This window comes from Anas platyrhynchos, chromosome Z (genome assembly GCF_047663525.1).
Source record: "Anas platyrhynchos isolate ZD024472 breed Pekin duck chromosome Z, IASCAAS_PekinDuck_T2T, whole genome shotgun sequence".
Classification (NCBI taxonomy): domain Eukaryota; kingdom Metazoa; phylum Chordata; class Aves; order Anseriformes; family Anatidae; genus Anas; species Anas platyrhynchos.
In genome coordinates, this window is record NC_092621.1 from 79,553,427 (window position 1) to 79,573,816 (window position 20,390).

The 20,390-nt window shown below is 36.7% G+C and overlaps 1 protein-coding gene across 2 annotated transcripts in view; it reads right to left on the minus strand.

Annotated features, from left to right (window-relative positions):
* Nucleotides 1-20,390, minus strand: part of EDIL3 (EGF like repeats and discoidin domains 3) — a 266,089-nt gene that overhangs the window by 150,129 nt on the left and 95,570 nt on the right. The window contains exon 3 of one of the 2 annotated variants that reach the window (XM_038170823.2): nt 8,295-8,324. The exons of the other annotated variant lie outside the window; for it this stretch is intronic. Within the exon in view, the coding sequence (XP_038026751.1) occupies nt 8,295-8,324 (30 nt within the window). The remainder of the gene's footprint in view (nt 1-8,294; nt 8,325-20,390) is intronic. 2 annotated transcript variants of the gene reach the window in all.

Genomic DNA, 20,390 nt, shown 5'->3' on the forward strand with positions numbered 1-20,390 from the left:
GGACATGTGTATATTTTGTTTTTTCTTTCCTAATCAAAGGTGTTACAGTCTCAAATTTTTGCAATAAATGCATCATCATAAATAAATGATCATTTGGGCACCATTTTCAAGAAGAGATGCCCTTTGTGAAATCCAGTTTCATACCCACACTCAGTCAAATAGAGGTAAGGCAAATATATGTATAATTAACCTATAGAAACATAAGCTATTTTTCATATGGAAACATAAATATAAGCAAGATTTCATAGAATCATAGAGTCATAGAATATCCTGAGTTGGAAGGGACTCATAAGGATCATCAAGTCCAACTTCTGGCATGCACAGGTCTGCTCAAAATTTTAGACCATGTGACTAAGTGCACAGTCCAACTGTTTCTTAAATTCAGACAGGCTTGGTGCAGTGATTTCAGATCTTTTTCACTTGAAGTCATAATGCAGTCGTCTAAAAATCAGCAGCCTGTTACTTGAACCACGTGGATCTCTTTAACTCTTTGATGAATGCACCTTTACAGCACCGACAGGTAAAAGCATTTGCTGATGTGAAGGAAGGAAAGGCACTGAAAAACTGACTACATTATTTCTCTGTTCAAGCAAAAGCTGTATCTAATATTCTAAACTATCTAACGTAAAGCTAGCTAAAATGGAGCTAAGTAGAAACTTCCCACCTTCCACCAAAAATAGTGAAGAGAAATCAAAAAATTTATAATTTAGAGTTATGAATTTACTCTAAAATAAAAATGAATTATGACTAGGGTAACATGGGGATTTTGCTAATTTTATGTATATGGCTTGAAATCTATCAAAAATGGTAATTCAGTAAAAAACTTTTTTTTTTTTTTTTTGGGGGGGGGGGGACAGAATTCAGTTCACATATTTGCAACTCTTTTCCAATATGAATTCATTCATATATTTATTTATTTATTTATTATATTATTTACTTATTATAAACTCTTAGCAATGTTATTTCTGGAGATTCAGTAATTTCACCAGAAAAATAATAAAGAATTACATTTATCACTAAAATAAGATTGTATATTGGTTTTAAATGAACAGATCAGTAATGCTTAGCAATTACGCCTGGCAAACACACGACGAATATGCTGCTTTACTGCCTCTACTCTGTCCATTTACACAAGTCCAAAAGGGGAACTGAAGACACAGGCATATTTTAACAAGAGTACATAATTTCCTTTCTATTGTGCACTATAGTAAGTGGAAGTAGATGCTGGTTTTGCCACTGACAAGAACAGCTTCTAGGTTAGAAACCTCCATGATCAACTCACACAGTGAGGGTCTCACTGAGTCAAGGGACAGCCCCAGGAAGAGAATGGAGCTCCAAAAGGCCATGGTGTTGCTTCCTAATATGCTACTAGTCTAAGCCAAATTCATTTAAATGTCAGTGTGAATAAAAGAGAGAAACCTAGAAAGCAGGTAAACGAGAAAATAAAAGTCCATAGTCACTGCAGAAATCTAATAGGAAATGCAATATGCTCTCTACAGTGAGAGTGTCCAGGAAGAAAGTTATTAAATAACTATTGGTTAAAATAAATTAAAATTACTTTTAATTACTCTTTTTTCTTTTCTTTTCTTTTTTTCCCATCATTTTATTTTTTCAAACACAATGACTGATCCATAGCTTCTTATTCTGCAAACAAGTTACAAGGCATACATTAAGACAATATACTTTGGTGCTACAACACCTGCTTTAAAAGTTCTCTTATTAACAAGGCACCCGGGGCAGAAACAAAGCACCATTTTTAATAGCTAAATAAACCTGAGGTTTTCCGAACAGAAAAAAATAAAAAAGAAAAAAAGAGAAAGGAAAAAAGGAAAAAAAAATAAAAAAAGAAAAAAAAATAAAAATAAAAAATAAAAAATAAAAAAGAAAAAAGAAAAGAGAAAAAAGAAAAAAAAAAAAGCTGTTATTGTCTTGATAAATTTGTAATCTATAAGTATTTTCACTGAGATAGAATCATTGATGAGTTTGTTGAGATTATAATTATTCCCAAATCACATCTGCTGCTACTTTTTCCTGTTTCAAATACTCTTTCTACTACTTGTAATCACTGCTACTACTAATTGGTATTACATTCTTAATATCCATTACATATATAAATATGTGTGTGTTTTTAGATATTTTAGATTTAGATGTAAAAGACAGATATTTTATACATGTCTATATGTAGACTCTTTCCCTCATTATATTTCAATCTATATACATTTGCCAGATTTATCCTAGTAGTCTTTCTAATGGTGATTTGAGCTGATTTGTACTAGACAGGAATCTTGAGCAAGTGAAGCTTCTGTGTCCTTGTGTATTATGGAACCCTTTGAACTCACTTAAGTGCAAAGTTAAGAGTTAAGACTTCTGTATACTCACAAACCAAGCAGTTTCCTTCCTTTTTGGATGATGACAAAAAAGTACAAGTCTTTAATTAGTTAGATGTTCTCTCTCTCTCTCTCTCTCTTTTTTTTTTTTTTTTTTTTTTTTTTTGACAACTCTTAAGTGCTATCTCTAGAGCATTTATTTTTCCCCTGGAATATTTCCTTTGTACTTTCTTTTGCATTTTTTTTCAAACTAAACTTCATTCTAGAGACAGCAAACCTGTCCAATACAAGGACAGGTTTCTTAATTTTCCATGGCATTTTCAAACCTTGTTGTTTCTCAAAACTGGTTTTCCCTTTCTAAAAGGCTTAAGTAAATTTTATATAAGTTGAAATTGTATGGAAGGGAACAGATTAAAATCACAGAATGCTGTTCAAGAGCAATGCTACTTTCCATGGGAAAAAAAAGACTGCAAATAGTAGTTGCACATAGATATGTGATACAACCATCTGTTCATTTACATATTGTGCCACAAAGTTGTTGTACAGATTGCTTTCTACCAATGTCTTTGAAGAAGAACTTCCTGTCATATACTGAGTCTCTTCAATGCCATCATTTCATTAAAACAATAAATTCAAATTCTTAAATAACTTTTATTATCATGAAAGTCTAAAAACATTCGCATATCTTATATAGATGGAATATGAAGACACAAATGCCAGTTATCTAAAACACTAGACTTAAATCAATGACAACAAAAACAAGGAATGTATTCAGTTAAGTTATGATCTCAAAAGGGCACATATTTTTTACTTCATTCAAAGTCACAGTGTAAATGCAAGCAAACAAAGTGCCGCATGTTAAGCTGCATCATCTCTCATCTTGTCTTGGAAGATCTACTCTTTGATAGCTTTAGAAATAATTCCAGACTCCTTGATGAAAGGGGAGAATACATTAAATCACAGGGAAGCATTTCTGAGATGCAAAGATTCAAATAGCAGGACATCCATACACTGGGCTTAAAAACAGTTTTCAGCAAAGCAACCTCCTCTTAGCTATACAACAGACTTTAAAGACTCATGCCACATGGAAACAAATCTCCATGAGAACTATCCCTAGGTTTTCCTAGAGCTTTCTTTCACAGGATTCATGAGCTTCTGTGACAGTAAAATATTCAACTGATCTGAAATGCAAAATAAATGAACAGATATGTACAAGTAGTTCAAAGAGTGTTTAGATGTCTATAACAACAACAACAAAAAAGAAAGATATTTAGATGAAATGAAAAAAAAAAAAAGAAAAAAAATCTAGATCATTGCTTATCAAGGGTAAGAATAAACTAATTGAAACATTCAGGAATGTTTAAAAAACTCCTTGTTCCTGTGTTCCTGATTTGGTTAAACACCATGCAAAACATGAGTATGGTTCGTCTTAGAGGAAGTATGTTTAATGATTTATAATTACAGTTAGTTGCTTAGACTGAAACATTCTGGCACTGAATTTCACCCCAATGAAATACCATTTCTATAGAGACATACTCACAGGACATGTACGAGATGATTTATGTTCATTCCAGGGGCTACAAGAGTCAGAGAAAATTTTAGAAACTTCACTTCTACGAGTTTATTTGGGGAGGTGGCAGAGAAGCTAAACACTACCCCAAGAACAGAGAATGGGAAATAGTGTTATTTTATCTCTTTGATTAAACAGAAAAAATAAATTCTAGTTGTGATCCCAAACACAGGTCAATTAAAAGGTTATAATCATAAAATGCTCCTGTAACAGTCACAATCTTCATAAAAGCAGTGTGAGTTGCAATTTATTCTACAGTGTATTTTTTAGTAAGTAAAGTTATAGTTTGGAAAACTACTACATTACATGTTACCTCCAGTTAATTTTCTCATCTTTCCTCCCCTGCAATTGTTATACTAAATACAGATTCTTACCTAAGAGTATTTATGCGACAGTCTAAGGTACTTGTAGTAACTAACTTCTGGGCCTTGCAGCTGGAACTGCCTGCTTGTCTCCCCAGTGACAATACTGATCAGAACTGGAATTGGGAAGTTAATTACACTACATTCAGATAAATGTTGTAAGTTGGATGAAATGGGCTGCTGTTTTGAGAAAAGAACAAAATCTGCTAGCTGAGAGAACTTTGCTTTCTGCCTGAAGCACATCTCTTCAAGATGACCACATTCCCCTGAAATTTCTGAGAAAGTCTCCAGGTGCCTCCTTTGGATGCATTTTCTACTTGTTTTTCAGCAACCCTGCATCTTCTTTTCATGACTGTCTTCCTACTATGAGGAATAATATCTGTTTTAAGCAGAACACGCAGCTTTATGAAAATCAATACAATCTGAGAAATAAGTTATATTAGAACAACCCTGTAAAAATTCATTAATCTTTTACTTTAAAAACAATTACGACTGGTCAGATACTGAAGTAAAATCAATAGGAGCTATAAATTAAAAAGCATCTGATGAGCTAGTATTGGTTATTAAATTTTAAGGTATAAATAATATTTAGTTGAAGAACAATTACACTTTATTCATAATTTTTCCTCTGGAAAAGTCAGAATATGTAATATGTTTGTAACATGGGTTTAAGTATAACTTCATTCTCACGTGCACTTCACCACATTTAAAACTGTATACCTGCTTTTAATTCAACTGGCTGCTTTTGATTTTGACTTCTTCAGGAACAAAAGTGTGTTTTAATATTTAAATATATATTGTGCTTTCAGCTTGCACTTTCACTACAGGTACTTTAAGCTCCACTTTAGCAAACACAAGCCTAAACACATGCTCACAAGGACGACAGACAGGTCTACTATGCACTGACAGTTAAATGGACTATTCAGATATACTAATTTTGTATATAAATGCCTTGCTGAGGATGATTCAAAACAAGATATGCACAGCTGTGCTGGTAATAATTTTTTCATCTTATGAAATTTCTAAAAAAAAAAAAAAAAAGAAAATAAGATCTATACTTATACATGCCTTATTTTATTCACAGTCATGTTTCACATAAATATAGAGTTGTATTATACTCCGGTAATGTCTAGCAGAGGAATTTAAGATCCAGAGTTTGCTCCTAAAGGCAAAGATCAGAACTGTTTTCCCAAAGGCATCCTTTTTAAAGAGGAAACTTTCTTATAAATAGGGAAAAAAAGCTCATTGTGCACTAGGAGAAGAGGAGAAGTCTAGTTCAAATAAATCCTGGGGGAAAAACAAAAACAAAAACCAAACCAAACCAAAACAAAAACACTTCAAATTATTTTTTTGTTTGTTTGCCTTCAAAGAAAATAATTATTTCAAAAGTAATTCCTGAAAATTCAAATGATGTGAAGTATCTATGTCAAACAACCAGATTAAATAACAAATTAAAACTTTTGCAGGTATTTCATCATGCTTCCTTGTAACATAATGTCTGAGAAGCTGAGATTTATTTGCACAAATGTTTACAAACATGTGTTTTGTCTCATATTGCAAATTTACGATGTAGATGCCAGAGGCATTTGCTCATTTCTCCAATTCAGAGAACAAAACATTCTGGTGCTCTTTGTTTTTATATTTCTAGCTGATAATTTGTCCATGTGGGTATATCTACCTGCACTGCAGTATCAGTGTAGATCCCACATGTACACCCCTACGGCAAGCAGCATCCTCTTATGGCATAACTAACATGAAAAGGTCACTTGTGTTTCCATTAAGAATTTTCATATAAAAATTTATAATGGTATAGCTATTACTGCACAAGTAATCGTGATACATATTTTGGATGTCAACAAAACCTGCAAGTGTGAAAAATACAGTAATACAAATAATGACTAAAAATTAGGGGCAGTTCATTGAACCAACCATAGTTAAGTAAATTGAGTTTGGAACATATATGACAAAGTCTTGGAGGAAAACATTTGAAAAATACTTCTGTGAAAGATGTAACAGATAATGGATGAATTCAAAGGGATTATGAAAGTTTAGAAAGACTATGTGATAGAACAATGCTCAAGACATTCATTGTAAATTTTTGTCTGAGCTTTGCTGAACACAGGAATTATGTGGAGAAATAACTAAAGCAGCAATACAGGGCACAGTGAAACAAAGCAGCTAGAGGTGGATAAAAATAAACTATTTAAATGAGTATGAAAGCAAGAGTACAACTCCGTTTTCTGGCACTCCAAATGGCATGGGTTCCAGAAAAGCTGAATATAGAACTTGTAGGCTTCTGTCAAACTACTGAAATTTCAGCTAGTGAGAGCCGTAGTGGAGCTATGCAGCTAGCAGACAGCCATAGTGGAGCTAGCAGACAGCCATAGTGGAGCCCATGTGGCTATCTTATAAATTTCACTTCCCTCCTGTTATGCATTTTCAGCTGATGTATCTATTTAGTTTGGCGAGCTTATGGACATGGGCTGTCACCAAAAACTGCAGTGTTGTTCAAAATGGAAGGAAGCAGGCTCTGTCTTCATGAGATGTTCCACTGTTTGCTACAGGAATGACTATCAGTGTACAACCACAGCAAGATTGTATTGGACATTACTGAAATGCGTTAATATATACCTCAAAAGTCTCTCTACAAAATGTGCATGCCTACATAAGCTCCACAAGGGGAAAAAAAAAAAAAAAAAAAAAGAAAAAAAAAAGGTGCCTTTCTTTCATTCCTATCTAAAAAAGGGGACAGACAACCTCCATGTATCTCCTCTCATAACAGACTCTTCTATTAAAAAGCTGCAATAGCTATTTTCCATGAAAGTTTCAAAACTGACACATCTCTGAAGAAACAAATAGTTTGTCTTATTCTTTCTAAAGCTCTTCCTCTCTGTTTTGTAGTGGTTTTCCTCATCACAGTCATGCTTTCCTTCTATTCCACTACTGTCCTCGTGTTGAAAGCTCCCTTTCGCTTCTTTCTCTGTTCGGTGCTATTCTTAACTATTCTGCCCCTCTCACATCCTACTTGTGGCTTTGTTCTCAGTCCTTTCATTTATTATCCTCCACCGTATCTTAATTACTTATATTGCTCCCAAGTTGTAGGTTAGTGTTGTAAACAGTTAGTATTAAATCCTTCATTGCCATTTTCCTCTTTTTTGTTCACTTTTCATACCTTTTCTCCTTTGGTCCTCTGGAGACCTTTACTTCTTTTAACAAGCCACTATAAAATAACTCCCTATTCATCTGATGTTTCAGCTCACTAAGTTTATACAACCTAATGCCATTTCAAATATGTTAATCTGTTTAGCAGCATTCTTCTTTGGTATGTCTTCCTTTTCTTTAAATACTCCCAAGCTAATGGATTGCCAATTAATTAGAAATAGTTAATCTTTGCAATAGAATAAGCACTACATGTTTGTGTCTCTTAGAGAGCTCCTAAACTAATTTTTATGACTGTGTTGTTAACTGTTCTCACTACTTGGCAGTCTGTCAATGGAAATAAAAGTTCACTGAGCAGATATCCATGCCACAGTTTGCTGAATGTTTATTTTGAGCGGCATGCTTCTGTACCCTCTGCCTTGCCCTTCTTTCACTCCGTGTTCCCAAGCTATGCTGTCTTGAAGGATGCAGATCATGCAGCTGACTGAGCTTCACCAGCATAAAACCAAATAAAAAACTAGCACAAAAACTTATTTTTTTGGATTCCTGATAACATCTTACCTAACCTGTTGTATAAAGCCCCATGTGCCAGCTTAACCAACAAAGAAATATGAAGGAAGATACAAGTGGCAGGGGAGATTTTGAGTTATTACTGGAGGAAATGTTCACCAAAGACTATCTCCTAGTGATTATGAACTGAGAAAAAGAAAGCCAAAAGGAAGGGGAGCAGACAGAAAAGATCCCAACACTGATATGAATATTTTGCATGTGTTATGACAAATATAACAAATCTAACTGGTCAAAATATATATTTTTGAAAGGTAGCTCTCAAATTACAGTCACTATGATTGATGTGTAATCATAAATTCTTCATACCTGCTGAGGTTGGTTCCTCTTCGATGGAGGCTGTGCAAATGGGGAGAGTGGGGGCCGGGGGAAAGGGAAGAGAGAGGAGGGAGAGAGAAAAAAAAGAGAGATGAAGAAATTCAAATAATGCAAATTGATTTATCAATTAACTTTTCTTAGTATACAAGAAATAAAACATCATGAAAGGATTGTTTATTCTATCTTGTTTGATAAACTTGAGTAACAGATGTTTCATTGAAGTAAACAACTAATCTAAAATGCGTTAAATTCTTGGTTTCTATTTCTAACTTACACTCAGTGTTTCCCTCTAATTTATCTAGTGGGATAGACCCAGTACTGTGATAGCAGCTGAATGGAAGTAAATCTGATGACCTCTCTGTCATCAGCTAGCTGTTCCGGTACTAAAAAAAGTGCACTTCTTAAGGTACAGACTGCATTTTTTTTAAAAATCAGCTGCAGCACCCCTTATTTAGGTAGCTAACAAAGACTTCTGCCTGATGACACACAGACATACATGTAGTCTGCATCTTTTTCCCATCTCTTCATCATCCACCCCTTATGCATCCTTCCATTTCTTCTCAAGTTTGTGCTGTTGGTAATAGTTCAATGATTCCAAAATTAAACAGTTAGAGAGTAAATCTGGAAGGGATTTTTAGTTAGTTTGTTTGTTTCTCCTCGTAGAACAAGGGGGTGCCTTTTTGATGCTTCAATCCAGCTGCTTACTGCCTGAGGAAAGCAATTAAAACAAATGTCCAGAGCAGAACTTTTCCCTTTTGACCACAGGTAACCATTAAATTGCTTTAAGTTACCATCAGAAAGCACCTTTGACTGTGGACAATCTATTACCCATACATTCAAAAGAAAGAAACAGACATATTCCCAGTAAAACTGTATTGTAAAAGTACATCTGTGGCCTAGTTCTTTCCTTGCAGTCAGTATGTTTTATATACACATGCATCATAAAAATGGTCTTCTCACAGTCTTGAGAAGTTTTCAACGACAGAGAAAGCAACAGTCAAGTATTTCTCACCTGGGCACTCTAAAAGCACCATGAAGTCTGAGACGACTCCCCATAAATGTGATATAGAGACCCACTTAAGATAGTAAACACATCTACCTGTACCATATTTTTTCTCTTTTAAACAGTCTCTTCTACCAGTTGAAATGTAAGCTGCTTCTGTTTGATTTCTTGCAGAATCAGTTCCACAAAGAAAAATAAAAAAAAAATCCAAAGAAGCCCTCTTTTCAGCCTGTCAAGGTACACATTTACTTAGGAGCCCGGCAGACTGTAGAGGACAATGCTCCTGCATCCCTGGGAGACATTCATCCACCATGATGGATTGCTTCAGGGCTTGCAGATGGCACAGATAAAGATTTCAAACATTTTCACAAAGATCAAGTTTGGTAAACCATGCCCTTTTTTGCCTTCAATATCATTTCATGTATATAATATATATGTACTGCATCTAAGTAAAATGTGTTGCAGGAGAAGATTTCAAGACAACAAAAGAAAAGAGGGAAAATAACACCTTATTGCTCTTATAGTAAATTAATACTATACACCATTAATTCAATGTTGTACAGCAGCTAAATGCATGAAAAGAAACTGATTTTTTAAATCTTGAGCACAGAATCAGAAGTAAATAAATGGATTACAAACTCAATCAATCAAGGATGTTAGTACTTCTTAAAGCATCAGTGGCAGAGAGGAAGACTAGAAAAACTGAACACATGATAAAAGTTAGAACTTCAGTTATTAAATTTCGCAAAATGTCAATAATTTCCATTATCTGCAAGAAGAATTGCTGCTTGAGCAACAAATAATTAAAAATGATAGTGACATTGCATTAAAACTGGTTAAACAGAAGTATTCAATTATACAAATAATATTCATTCCAGTAACAGTTTTTTTTAGACTGCTATTTGAGTACTATATGTAGAATTAATTATCGTGATGAACAAACACTAGCATTAGCAATTCAAAACTAGATTCTGTTATGACTCTTATGGTTGTTTCATTGGGACCACTCTGCACTTCTAAATAAAATAGGATAGCTGAATCTCAGCTGAAATAAATCATTCAGATGCCAAGACCGCTAGATAATGTTACTTCTCTGTTTAATGAATTACTTTTAACTATTTGACTGCTGATTTAGAGTCTTTCAGACACAGACTCTGTTTGTTCCTATCCCATGGGTGCTGAATTGTCTTACAAATAACCATAATGACTGTCCTTGATAGTCTCAGTTTTTTTCTTGAAATCACGTGCAAGATATTGAGACAAGAATTACTCGATATATATATTGTCAGAGACCAATATATTTAAACACAAAACCCTGACTGGATGAATTAACATGGTATGAAGTCAGGTGTCACCGATGAAAATTAATCTATTTTCCTCAATGTGGTCTAATGACATGCCAAGTTACATGACAGGAGTTCAGAACTGTTATGTAAAAGGCAGAAGATCTACTTCTAGTTGTTAATAATGTATTTCTTACTCCTGGACAGGAATTAAAGATGCATATTAAAAAGCAGATATGAAAATACAGTTATGAACTTGTTTGTACTTCACGCATTCTTTTTAATCAAATGAAGTTAATCTCTTGCTGTATGTGTATTCTTTCACACCACACAGCTTGATAAACCGTGTTTAAAAAAACAACTTTCAGTAAGCTATTGAATACTCAAAGAATAATCATTTTTTGCTTTATCATACCGCATCAGATGCAATGTCAGCTCTCTGCTTTCTCTTAGTTAAGTAAATATAAATTACCATAGCTATAAATTACCATGCAAAAAATTTCCTACACAATGCCACTTTTTTTTTTTTTTCCATCAGCAGTGATTTAAAACTTGAAGTTATTTTAAAAAGTTGTTTGTGAGTTATCTCTATAGTAATTATCCATAATTTACTTTCTTTACTTATTTCAGAGGAGTGGTTTATGCAGTCATCTGGAGCTGCTTTTCTGGACAGCTGCTGACTCTCTACACCACACAGTGAATCAGAGTAAGAAAGGCCCTATCCTCCCCTCTGCATGGAGGAGCTGGGTGTCTGACAAAGGCATCCCCCAGCAGCTGCAATGGACATGACAACAATCTTGCTCGACCAAGCTATGAACTACCCTGCAGCTCTAAAGTGTTTTCAAGAATATTTTTCTTCCCCTTTTAATAAATCCTTGACAAAATTTAATAAGACATATGGAAGCACAAACATTGGCTTTTTCCTTCTTAAGAGAAGATCAGGTGCACATTTAGGAAAATTCATTGTTTTTCCTCAGATGTGAATAATACAGGAAAGATACTGGGGAAAGAAAACAAGACACGGGCTGATTTAGAAATATAATTAGGATACATATGCTCCGACACTGCTTGGATAACATCTGAACAACTATTCCAAACTTCGTATTACTGAAACAACGCTAAAAGGCTGGACAAGTGTGGAAAAAATCTGAACTCACGGGAAAGCTGAAGTGAACCTCATGAGGTTCAACAAGACCAACTGGAAGATCTTGCACCAGCAATGTGCATTTGCAGCCCAGAAAGCCAACCATACCCTGGGCTGCACCAACAGCAGCATGGGCAGCAGAGCGAGGGAGGGGATTGTCCCCCTCTGCTGTGTTCTTGTGAGACCCCACCCGGAGCCCTGCGCTCAGCTCTGGGGCATCCAGCAAAGGAAGGACATGGACCTGTCAGAGCAAGTCCAGAAGCGGGCCACAAGGATGACCAGGGGTCTGGAGCACCTCTCCTGTGAAGACTGGCTGAGGGTGTTGGGGTTGTTCAGCCTTGAGAAGAGAAGGCCCCGGGGAGACCTCACAGTGGCCTGCCACCGCCTTAAGTGGGCTGCAGGGAAGCTGGGGAGACACTCTGTGTCAGGGGGTGTAGGGATAGGACAAGGGGGAATGGCTTTAAACTAAAAGAGGGGAGATTTAGATTAGGTATTAGGAGAATATTCTTCACTCAGAGGGCGGTGAGGCCCAGACCCAGGCTGCTCAAAGGAGCTGTGGCTGCCCCATTCGTGGCGGTGCCCAAGTCCAGGCTGGATGGGGCTGGGGGAAGCCTGGGCTGGTGGGAGGTGTCCCTGCCCATGGCAGGGGGTTGGCATTAGATGGTCTTTCACCAGCCCAACTTTCCAATCCAAACTATTCTGTGATTCTCTGATTTTCTGGTACTATGAATGAGGCAGAATCTGTCTTACAGTGTATTGTATTACATGATATAGAATCACAGAACCACAGAATGGTTGAGGTTGGAAGGGAGCTCCAGATATCATCTAGATACATTACATTAGATCTTAGTTTATATTAAGGTTTGTCTTAATTTTACATTAATGTGAAATATGTTTGCCCTTAACATGAATAAAGTGTACGAATCATGTAAAAGAATAAACTTAGATATTTGTTCACATCTCTGTGGAAAAGGATATGCAAGAGCTCTGCAAAATGATTCAAATAAACCACCTGTGAACAGCAGGATTCAACTTTTTCTGAATGCAACTTCAAAAATTAATGATATTCCACTCAGCATTACATCTCAGGGTCTCTGAGGACCTGCATGCTAATGTGGCTGACTGACTGTCTTCCTATAAACTCAACATCAGTCATTATGACTGCAATGTTAATTATACAGATGTTTCATTAAAAATACCCACATAGTTAGTCTCTTCATTCACTCCCTAGTCCTCGGAAATCAGTTCATTTTTCCATAAACTTGCTCAATTTTTTTCAGCTCACAGCATGCCCCTGTGGGCAGTATTGCCACTACAGATGTGGCAACCCTTCATCACATGAAACAGAGAGTTGGAGCAAGATGGAGAGGCTCTGCAGAGGGATCTGGATAGGCTGGACTGGTGGGCCAAGGCCAACTGTATGAGGTTCAACAAGGCCAAGTGCCAGGTCCTGCACTTGGGGTAAAACAACCCTCTTGCAGGACAGGGGAAGGGTGGCTGGAAAGCTACCTGATAGGAAGAGACCTGGGGGTACTGGTCACTAGCTGGCTGAATAGGAGCCAGCAGTGTGCTCAGGTGGCAAAGAAAGCTAATTGCATTCTGGTTTGTATCAGGAATAGTGTGGCCAGTAGGACTCAGGAAGTGATTGTCCCTTTGCACTCGGCTCTTGTGAGGCCGCACCCCAAAAACTGTTCAGTTTTTGGCCCCTCACTACGAGAAGGACATCAAGGTGCTGGAGTGTGTCCAAAGAACAGCAATGAAGCTTGAGAAGGATCTGGAGAACAAGTCTTAGGAGGAATGGCTGAGGGAGATGGTTTTATTTAACCTGGAGAAAAGGAGGCTCAGGGGAGATCTTATCGCACTCTACAATTAGGAAGTAGCAAGGTGGGGATTGGGCTCTTCTCCCAAGCACCAAGTGATAAGATGAGAGGAAATGGCCTCAAGTTTCATCAGAGGAGGTTTAGGTTGGATATTAGGAAAAACTTCTTTACTAAAAGGTTGTGAAGCATTGGAACAGGTTGCCCAGAGTAGTAGCTGAGTCACTATCCCAGGAGGTCTTCAGGAAATGTATAGATGTGCTGAGAGACATGGTTTGGTGATGGACTTGGCTTTGGGACTACACTAGGTTAAATGTTGGACCAGATGATCTTAGTTCTTTTCCAACCTAAATGATTCTGTGATTCTATGATTATCTACAAGGTAATTGTCATTCCAAGTTATTTACAGTGGAGAAGCAAACCCCAAGAAAAACAGATTTTTTTCAAGATGAATCATTTGCTTGTCTCCATTAAGATCAATTTGTACCACTGTTTGAAACAAAAATTAGCAGGTCACTGAGTAACATTCAGCAGTAACACAGGAAGTTTGTGACAATGCTATACTGAAGATAGATAGATAACATATTAGGTAAGGCCAATTTTTAAGCTTTGCTGCCTCTCCCCCACCTTCCCTTGCCTCTCTTTCTTTCACCTGCCATTCAGAAACCTGGTTTAATGATGTGATGCTTGGGGCTGTTGCTATCGTCCACTCAATAATACTAAATAATTAGAACTATAGTAGTAATACTAAGCATTAGAACTGAAATGCGCAGTAGGAATTACCATACCAACATTAAACTGCTTTGTATCTCTTTTTAAATTTCAAAGTAGGACACCTTTCTCCTTCTCTGCTAGATATGAGACTCCAGTTATATATTCTAGTTTAAAATATGATTGGCAATGAATCTGGAAAGTGCACCATTTATGACAGTCAGTCAAATATACATCTGTTAGTGTGTGTAAGAAGTTTTTATTTCAATTTTACAGTGGGGTTGGGTTTGTTCTTTTACTGTATGTCTTTTTCTGTCTAGAAAGTGTCCTACTGGGACACCAGTACATCTTTTGACATTCACAGGCCCACAGAAACAGCTGTGACTCCTTCTATCATCTGTTGGCTAAGTTGTGTTTGCAGCTATTCTTAAATAAAATAACATCAAGAAATAGGACATCAGACAACCCACTAGTGCATGTCAGCAATCACTCACTATGAATGGACCAATGCTTGAACAATGAATGGAAAATAGAAAACACATTCTTTAACTAAGAGTTCCCAGGAAAGCCTGTACCACTTACTAAAGTAAATCTGCACTCTTCATAGGTTTACATTCACTGAGAACTTAAAAGTCTATGGAAAACTTATGCTTCCTCTCATTACTTTATTTCAAGAAGATCACTTCTAAGAAAAAAACTGGGTACCTTAGCAATATTTCAGGTATCGCTAAAATGCAGAGTATTAACTTCTTTAAAATGACAATGGTGGAAATACCAAAAGTGGTTGTTAATTCATGTCCAATATTTTTTCTCATTTTCTAAGCATCAGTGTCTGGTGCTGAATGAGAAAACATTTAAATATGAAATAAATGTTTCCAAAGATTTAGTTGGCAGGTTAAATTCTATATTTTTTTCAGAAGACAAGACTAGATAATGATTTTTGTGTTTCTTGCCTTTGCATTTACAACTTTGTAGAACAAGGAAGTCAATGCAGCGCTTAGTATTTGGCAGGATGCTCTGCTAAGGAAAACAGAGTAAAAAGATTTGTTTTTAAAACAATTATTCAGTTCTTAGTCAGTTGCAGTTCCTGCCAAAGTTTCAAGTGCTGCCAAAGGCACAACGGTGCTTAAAGCTGTAATTCTGAAACCAGGAGTAGTCTGTCATGACTTGAAATATTGCTCAATTTTACATACACACACACACACACAGTGCCATATGCACTGTTTCAGGAAGATGTGCATGTTCCAAAAGAGCAAAAAATATAATCAGGAAATATCCTAGTGCTTTTATGTACAAAATCAAATGTTCTCCAACAGCTAAGTGACTAAGACCATAAATCAGTGTACAGTAGTCTTTGTTCCTTTAAATTTCTGAGAGCATTCCCAACAGCATAACATTAAAATTAATTTGTAAAAAAGGCTATAAAATATAGTTATGTTTAAGTACCTTTCTGCTAGCATGTGCTACACTAATGATTCCAAAACCTATAGATAATATCCTCATAGCTACACATGGAAAGCTTTGCCTTCCAAGCCAAATAATTTAATATTTTCACACATCAGGCACATATCTGAAGCTTTTTCACTTGGTTGTTCTGTGTGTCTGAAGGGAATTTTGACCTGTTACTCTTACGTGACTAGAGAATTTGTTAAAAGTATAATATATCACAATATAAACTAATAATAAGGATGATGATAATGATCTTATTTTATGGGTATTCCCCCTCTCTGGGAATAATGACAACAATAAAAATATAATAAAAGCCAATTCTGATGCTCACAATGTGTTTGAGTCTGGTTTTGAAGTCTGCCATGGAAGGCCAGGTTAACTACCCCACTGCAAATGTGTGATGAAGGACTTGATTCAGGCTAAGATAAATGTGTCCAAGTCCCATGCTAGATTTACAACTCCTTTGTACTACAGGCTGCAAAATCTGTTGCATCTCAATCCGAGCAGATGACAGATGATGATTGAGAGAGCAGTTTGGTCTGCTTTTGAGAACAGTTTACTCAGTGTTTGACAATTGCTGCCACTCTTTGTCCAAAGGAAGAGAGCAAAGCTTTCTCAAGGGTACAAGATTTCAATCTGAAACAAAATGAGGTGGAGATATGTGACGGCTGACCAGAGTTTGAGCATCAACAAGTCTTGCACTATAAATAAGAAGGTTGTATCATACTACCTGATAATGAACTAGAAGGAAAAGTTCCACCAAGAACTAAGAATGGAGATGATATTAATAATATCAGTGCTGAAATACAACAATAAATTGTAGCTATTCATACCTCAAAAAGGAATCCAATGGAATGAGAAAGATTCAGAAAAACAACAACAACAACAAAACAGTGTTCAAGACCAAGCAGAAAATCACAGTTAAGACAACTAAACCTCAACTCTACATGACGATACATCAGATACCAACTTAAATACATGAACTTCCTGTGAGACTATTGTGCCATTCCTTACCATAGATTAACCTCAACCAGCCAGTCTTCTGCCAGCAAATTACTTCCAGATTGACCAGCTTTCCTCACTGAAATTAATATTAGGAATTTCACATGGGAAAAACTGACAAATTACAATCCCTAAAATTTCAAAACAAATACACATCCTGTAATTTTCAGTGCTTTTCCCCAAACTTGGCAAATTTTTGGCAAATTTTCTAATATATCAGTTAAAAACTTTGTATTGCCATTCTTTGCATTGCCTTCCTGGAGATACAAGCTATATAAAAAAATGAAATAATTTAATTTTTGTATGATATAAGCTTTATCATTATATGAAAAGTCTTTAGATTGCATATAGACAAAAAGAAAAATATTCATTAGTGACTGTTTAATAGAAAATACTTCAAGACTAGATACATACAGTTGCTTTGTTTGGTTAATAGGTCCTACAGAATAATTACTTTTATTTTATTTTTTAATTCAAGTCTATAGTATGCTTTGCAGCATGACTGAGGGTCAGCAGACTGCTTTACAGAGATAATTTCCATGCAACACAATCTTCATCACAGAAAATGAGAGCTGCAAATTGTATAACATGCCAAGAGGAAAATTCAAAGGAGCAGATGGAAGCTGAAAAGACGATGTGGAGTTAACAGGAGTCCCATGCAGGGAGACATACTGCTTTTATGTGGTATGTGTTTTTAGTAGTTTAGTAAATTCAGGAATGAGGAATGGGAAATACCCCATTATAAAGCTACATGGCATGGATACAGGCATAAAAGAAGTGAAGACCTGCAAGAAATGCAGAGCATTTTATTTTAAACAAATAAAACAATATTTTGACTGCTCAAATAAATTTCAAAGGCTGGAACACAATGCTGAAGGAATAATTGACATACTGGCATTCACTTTCAACTTTTCTGATTGTACCGGAACAAAAGAAGGTCCTATGACGTTTGAAGTCAATGTAGGTTTTAAAATTAACTTCTTTACAACTAGAATAAATGACTAAATGCATATGAATCTGCTGCTGTTTAACGTGAATATATATGCTGTAAAATATATATAACAGGATTATAGAATAGTTTGGGTTGGAAGGGACCTTAAAGACCATCTAATGCCAACCCCCTGCCATGGGCAGGGACACCTCCCACCAGCCCAGGCTTCCCCCAGCCCCATCCAGCCTGGCCTTGGGCACCGCCACGGATGGGGCAGCCACAGCTCCTCTGAGCAGCCTGGGTCTGGGCCTCACCGCCCTCTGAGTGAAGAATATTCTCCTAATACCTAATCTAAATCTCCCCTCTTTTAGTTTAAAGCCATTCCCCCTTGTCCTATCCCTACACCCCCTGACACAGAGTGTCTCCCCAGCTTCCCTGCAGCCCACTTAAGGCGGTGGCAGGCCACTGTGAGGTCTCCCCGGGGCCTTCTCTTCTCAAGGCTGAACAACCCCAACACCCTCAGCCAGTCTTCACAGGAGAGGTGCTCCAGACCCCTGGTCATCCTTGTGGCCCGCTTCTGGACTTGCTCTGACAGGTCCATGTCCTTCCTTTGCTGGATGCCCCAGAGCTGAGCGCAGGGCTCCGGGTGGGGTCTCACAAGAACACAGCAGAGGGGGACAATCCCCTCCCTCGCTCTGCTGCCCATGCTGCTGTTGGTGCAGCCCAGGGTATGGTTGGCTTTCTGGGCTGCAAGAACATTGCTAGCTTGTGTCGAGCTTCTTGTCAACCACCACCCTCAGGTTCTTCTTCTCAGGGCTGGTCTCAATCCATTCTCTGCCCATCCTGTATTTGTGTAGGACCTTGCATGTGGCCTTGTTGAACCACATGTTGTTTGCATGGGCACATCTCTCAAGCCTGTCTGGATCCCTCTGGATTGCATCCATCCCTTCCCTCTAGCAATTCAAGCTCACCACTGATCTTGGTGTCATCAGCAAATTTGCTCATGTGATGTGGGTTCAATATGAGCTCAATATGATGTGGGCTGTGGTAAAACAGTGTTAAAAATGTTAAATGTTAAAAACACTATCCTCCTCTAGCTCTCAAAGAACTTATCATCATCATGTCTGTTAAAAATAGACATTGGCCCACAAAAATATCAATTTATCTAAAGATACCATCTGAGGTCATACTGAACCTGGACATCTTCAAACTTATCACTTTGTTTTGTCCTAAATACAGGTGACAAAAAAAAAGTTTATTTTAATCCTGGAGCAGTTTTAACAAGTTATTGTGTTCTGGACTGTTTTTACTGAGCATAGGAAGCTCTTCACTAACAAGTGAATTTCAGCATCAGAAATTCAAAAAGAGAAAAATGCTAAAACATGTAAAAACAGACGTTTTTCTCTCCTGCTGACCCCAACATGGCTTTGCTACATACTGTTATTCAGGCCAAGAGAAAATGTGGTGATATGAGATATAAAAATCATGCTGGGGTAAGGTTTCTTTACTCCTTCCAGCAATGTCACATTTCTCTCAACTTGTTATCTGTGTACTTACTCTTAATTTTTCAGATAGAAAAAATAAAATAAAATAAAATAAAATAAAATAAAATAAAATAAAATATCAAATAAAATAAAATAAAATAAAATAAAATAATAAAATAAAATAAAATAAAATAAAATAAAATAAAATAAAATAAAATAAAATAAAATAAAATAAAATAAAATAAAACTTGACTATCAAGGCTATTTCTCATTAATAAATGAAGATAATTTACATTGATTTTTCTTTTATCTTAATGAATAAAGTCAGTAGAAGTCAAAAGTTTATCAGCTTCTCTGATCTCAACCCTGTAGGAAGCATTTTCACAGCAGCTGTCAGTCAGCACTCCAGCGCTCCTCCACGCCTTCCAATTTTCACTAGTGTAGGAGCCAACCCTATTGAATTTCAGCTGTGTATTTTTCAAGATTTTTTGTCACTCCGTGTATAGAGATTTTCTGAAACCCACCTCTCCCCTACCTTGATTATGTTCCTCCATGCGGGTTTATTTGTTTTCCATGCACTGTCCTTCAGAAGCAGAGTTCTGTCTTTTCAGAGGGCACCTTGTACACTCACCAGTGGCTGCATATCAAAAGCAATCCTAACCAGCACCTCCTCCCACTGTGAGAAATTAGAGATGTTGTGCTCTCGTGAAACATGCTAAAAATGTGTCTTTTATTCTTTTTGGGTTTCCCCTCTTCCATGCCGTAAACTGATGGCAAAACTTCTCTCATGTTGCTTCCCTGCTTCCAACTGACTATACCTCCACTGACATCTCTGCTGCACACCACTGCAGCCCCAGCACCTGAAAATGACTGCCATTGTAGACCATCACTAAACTGTTCATATGGTATGTTCTCCTCAGCACTTGAGATGTTGCAAAATGTGTTTTTCTTGGTCAGTTAAGGTCAGAATAATATAAATCAATACTTAATCTTTGCTTCTGGGCATACAAAAAAAAAAGCAGGGTTCACAGGTGAAGCTGCTGTTTTGAACAGCCAAGTACAAGACTGGTAGTCTTGTCTCTTATCCTCTCTTATCTTTTACTTGGGCTTTTAAAGCACTAGCCTTCTGGGTTCCAGACATGAGAAAATATGGAGAATTTTAGTATTCTTCGTACCAGACAAGAGAGGTTGTAGAGTCTCCATCCTTGCAGATGTTCAAAAGCTGCCTAAATGTGGACCTGGGCAACCAGTTCTAGGTGTCCC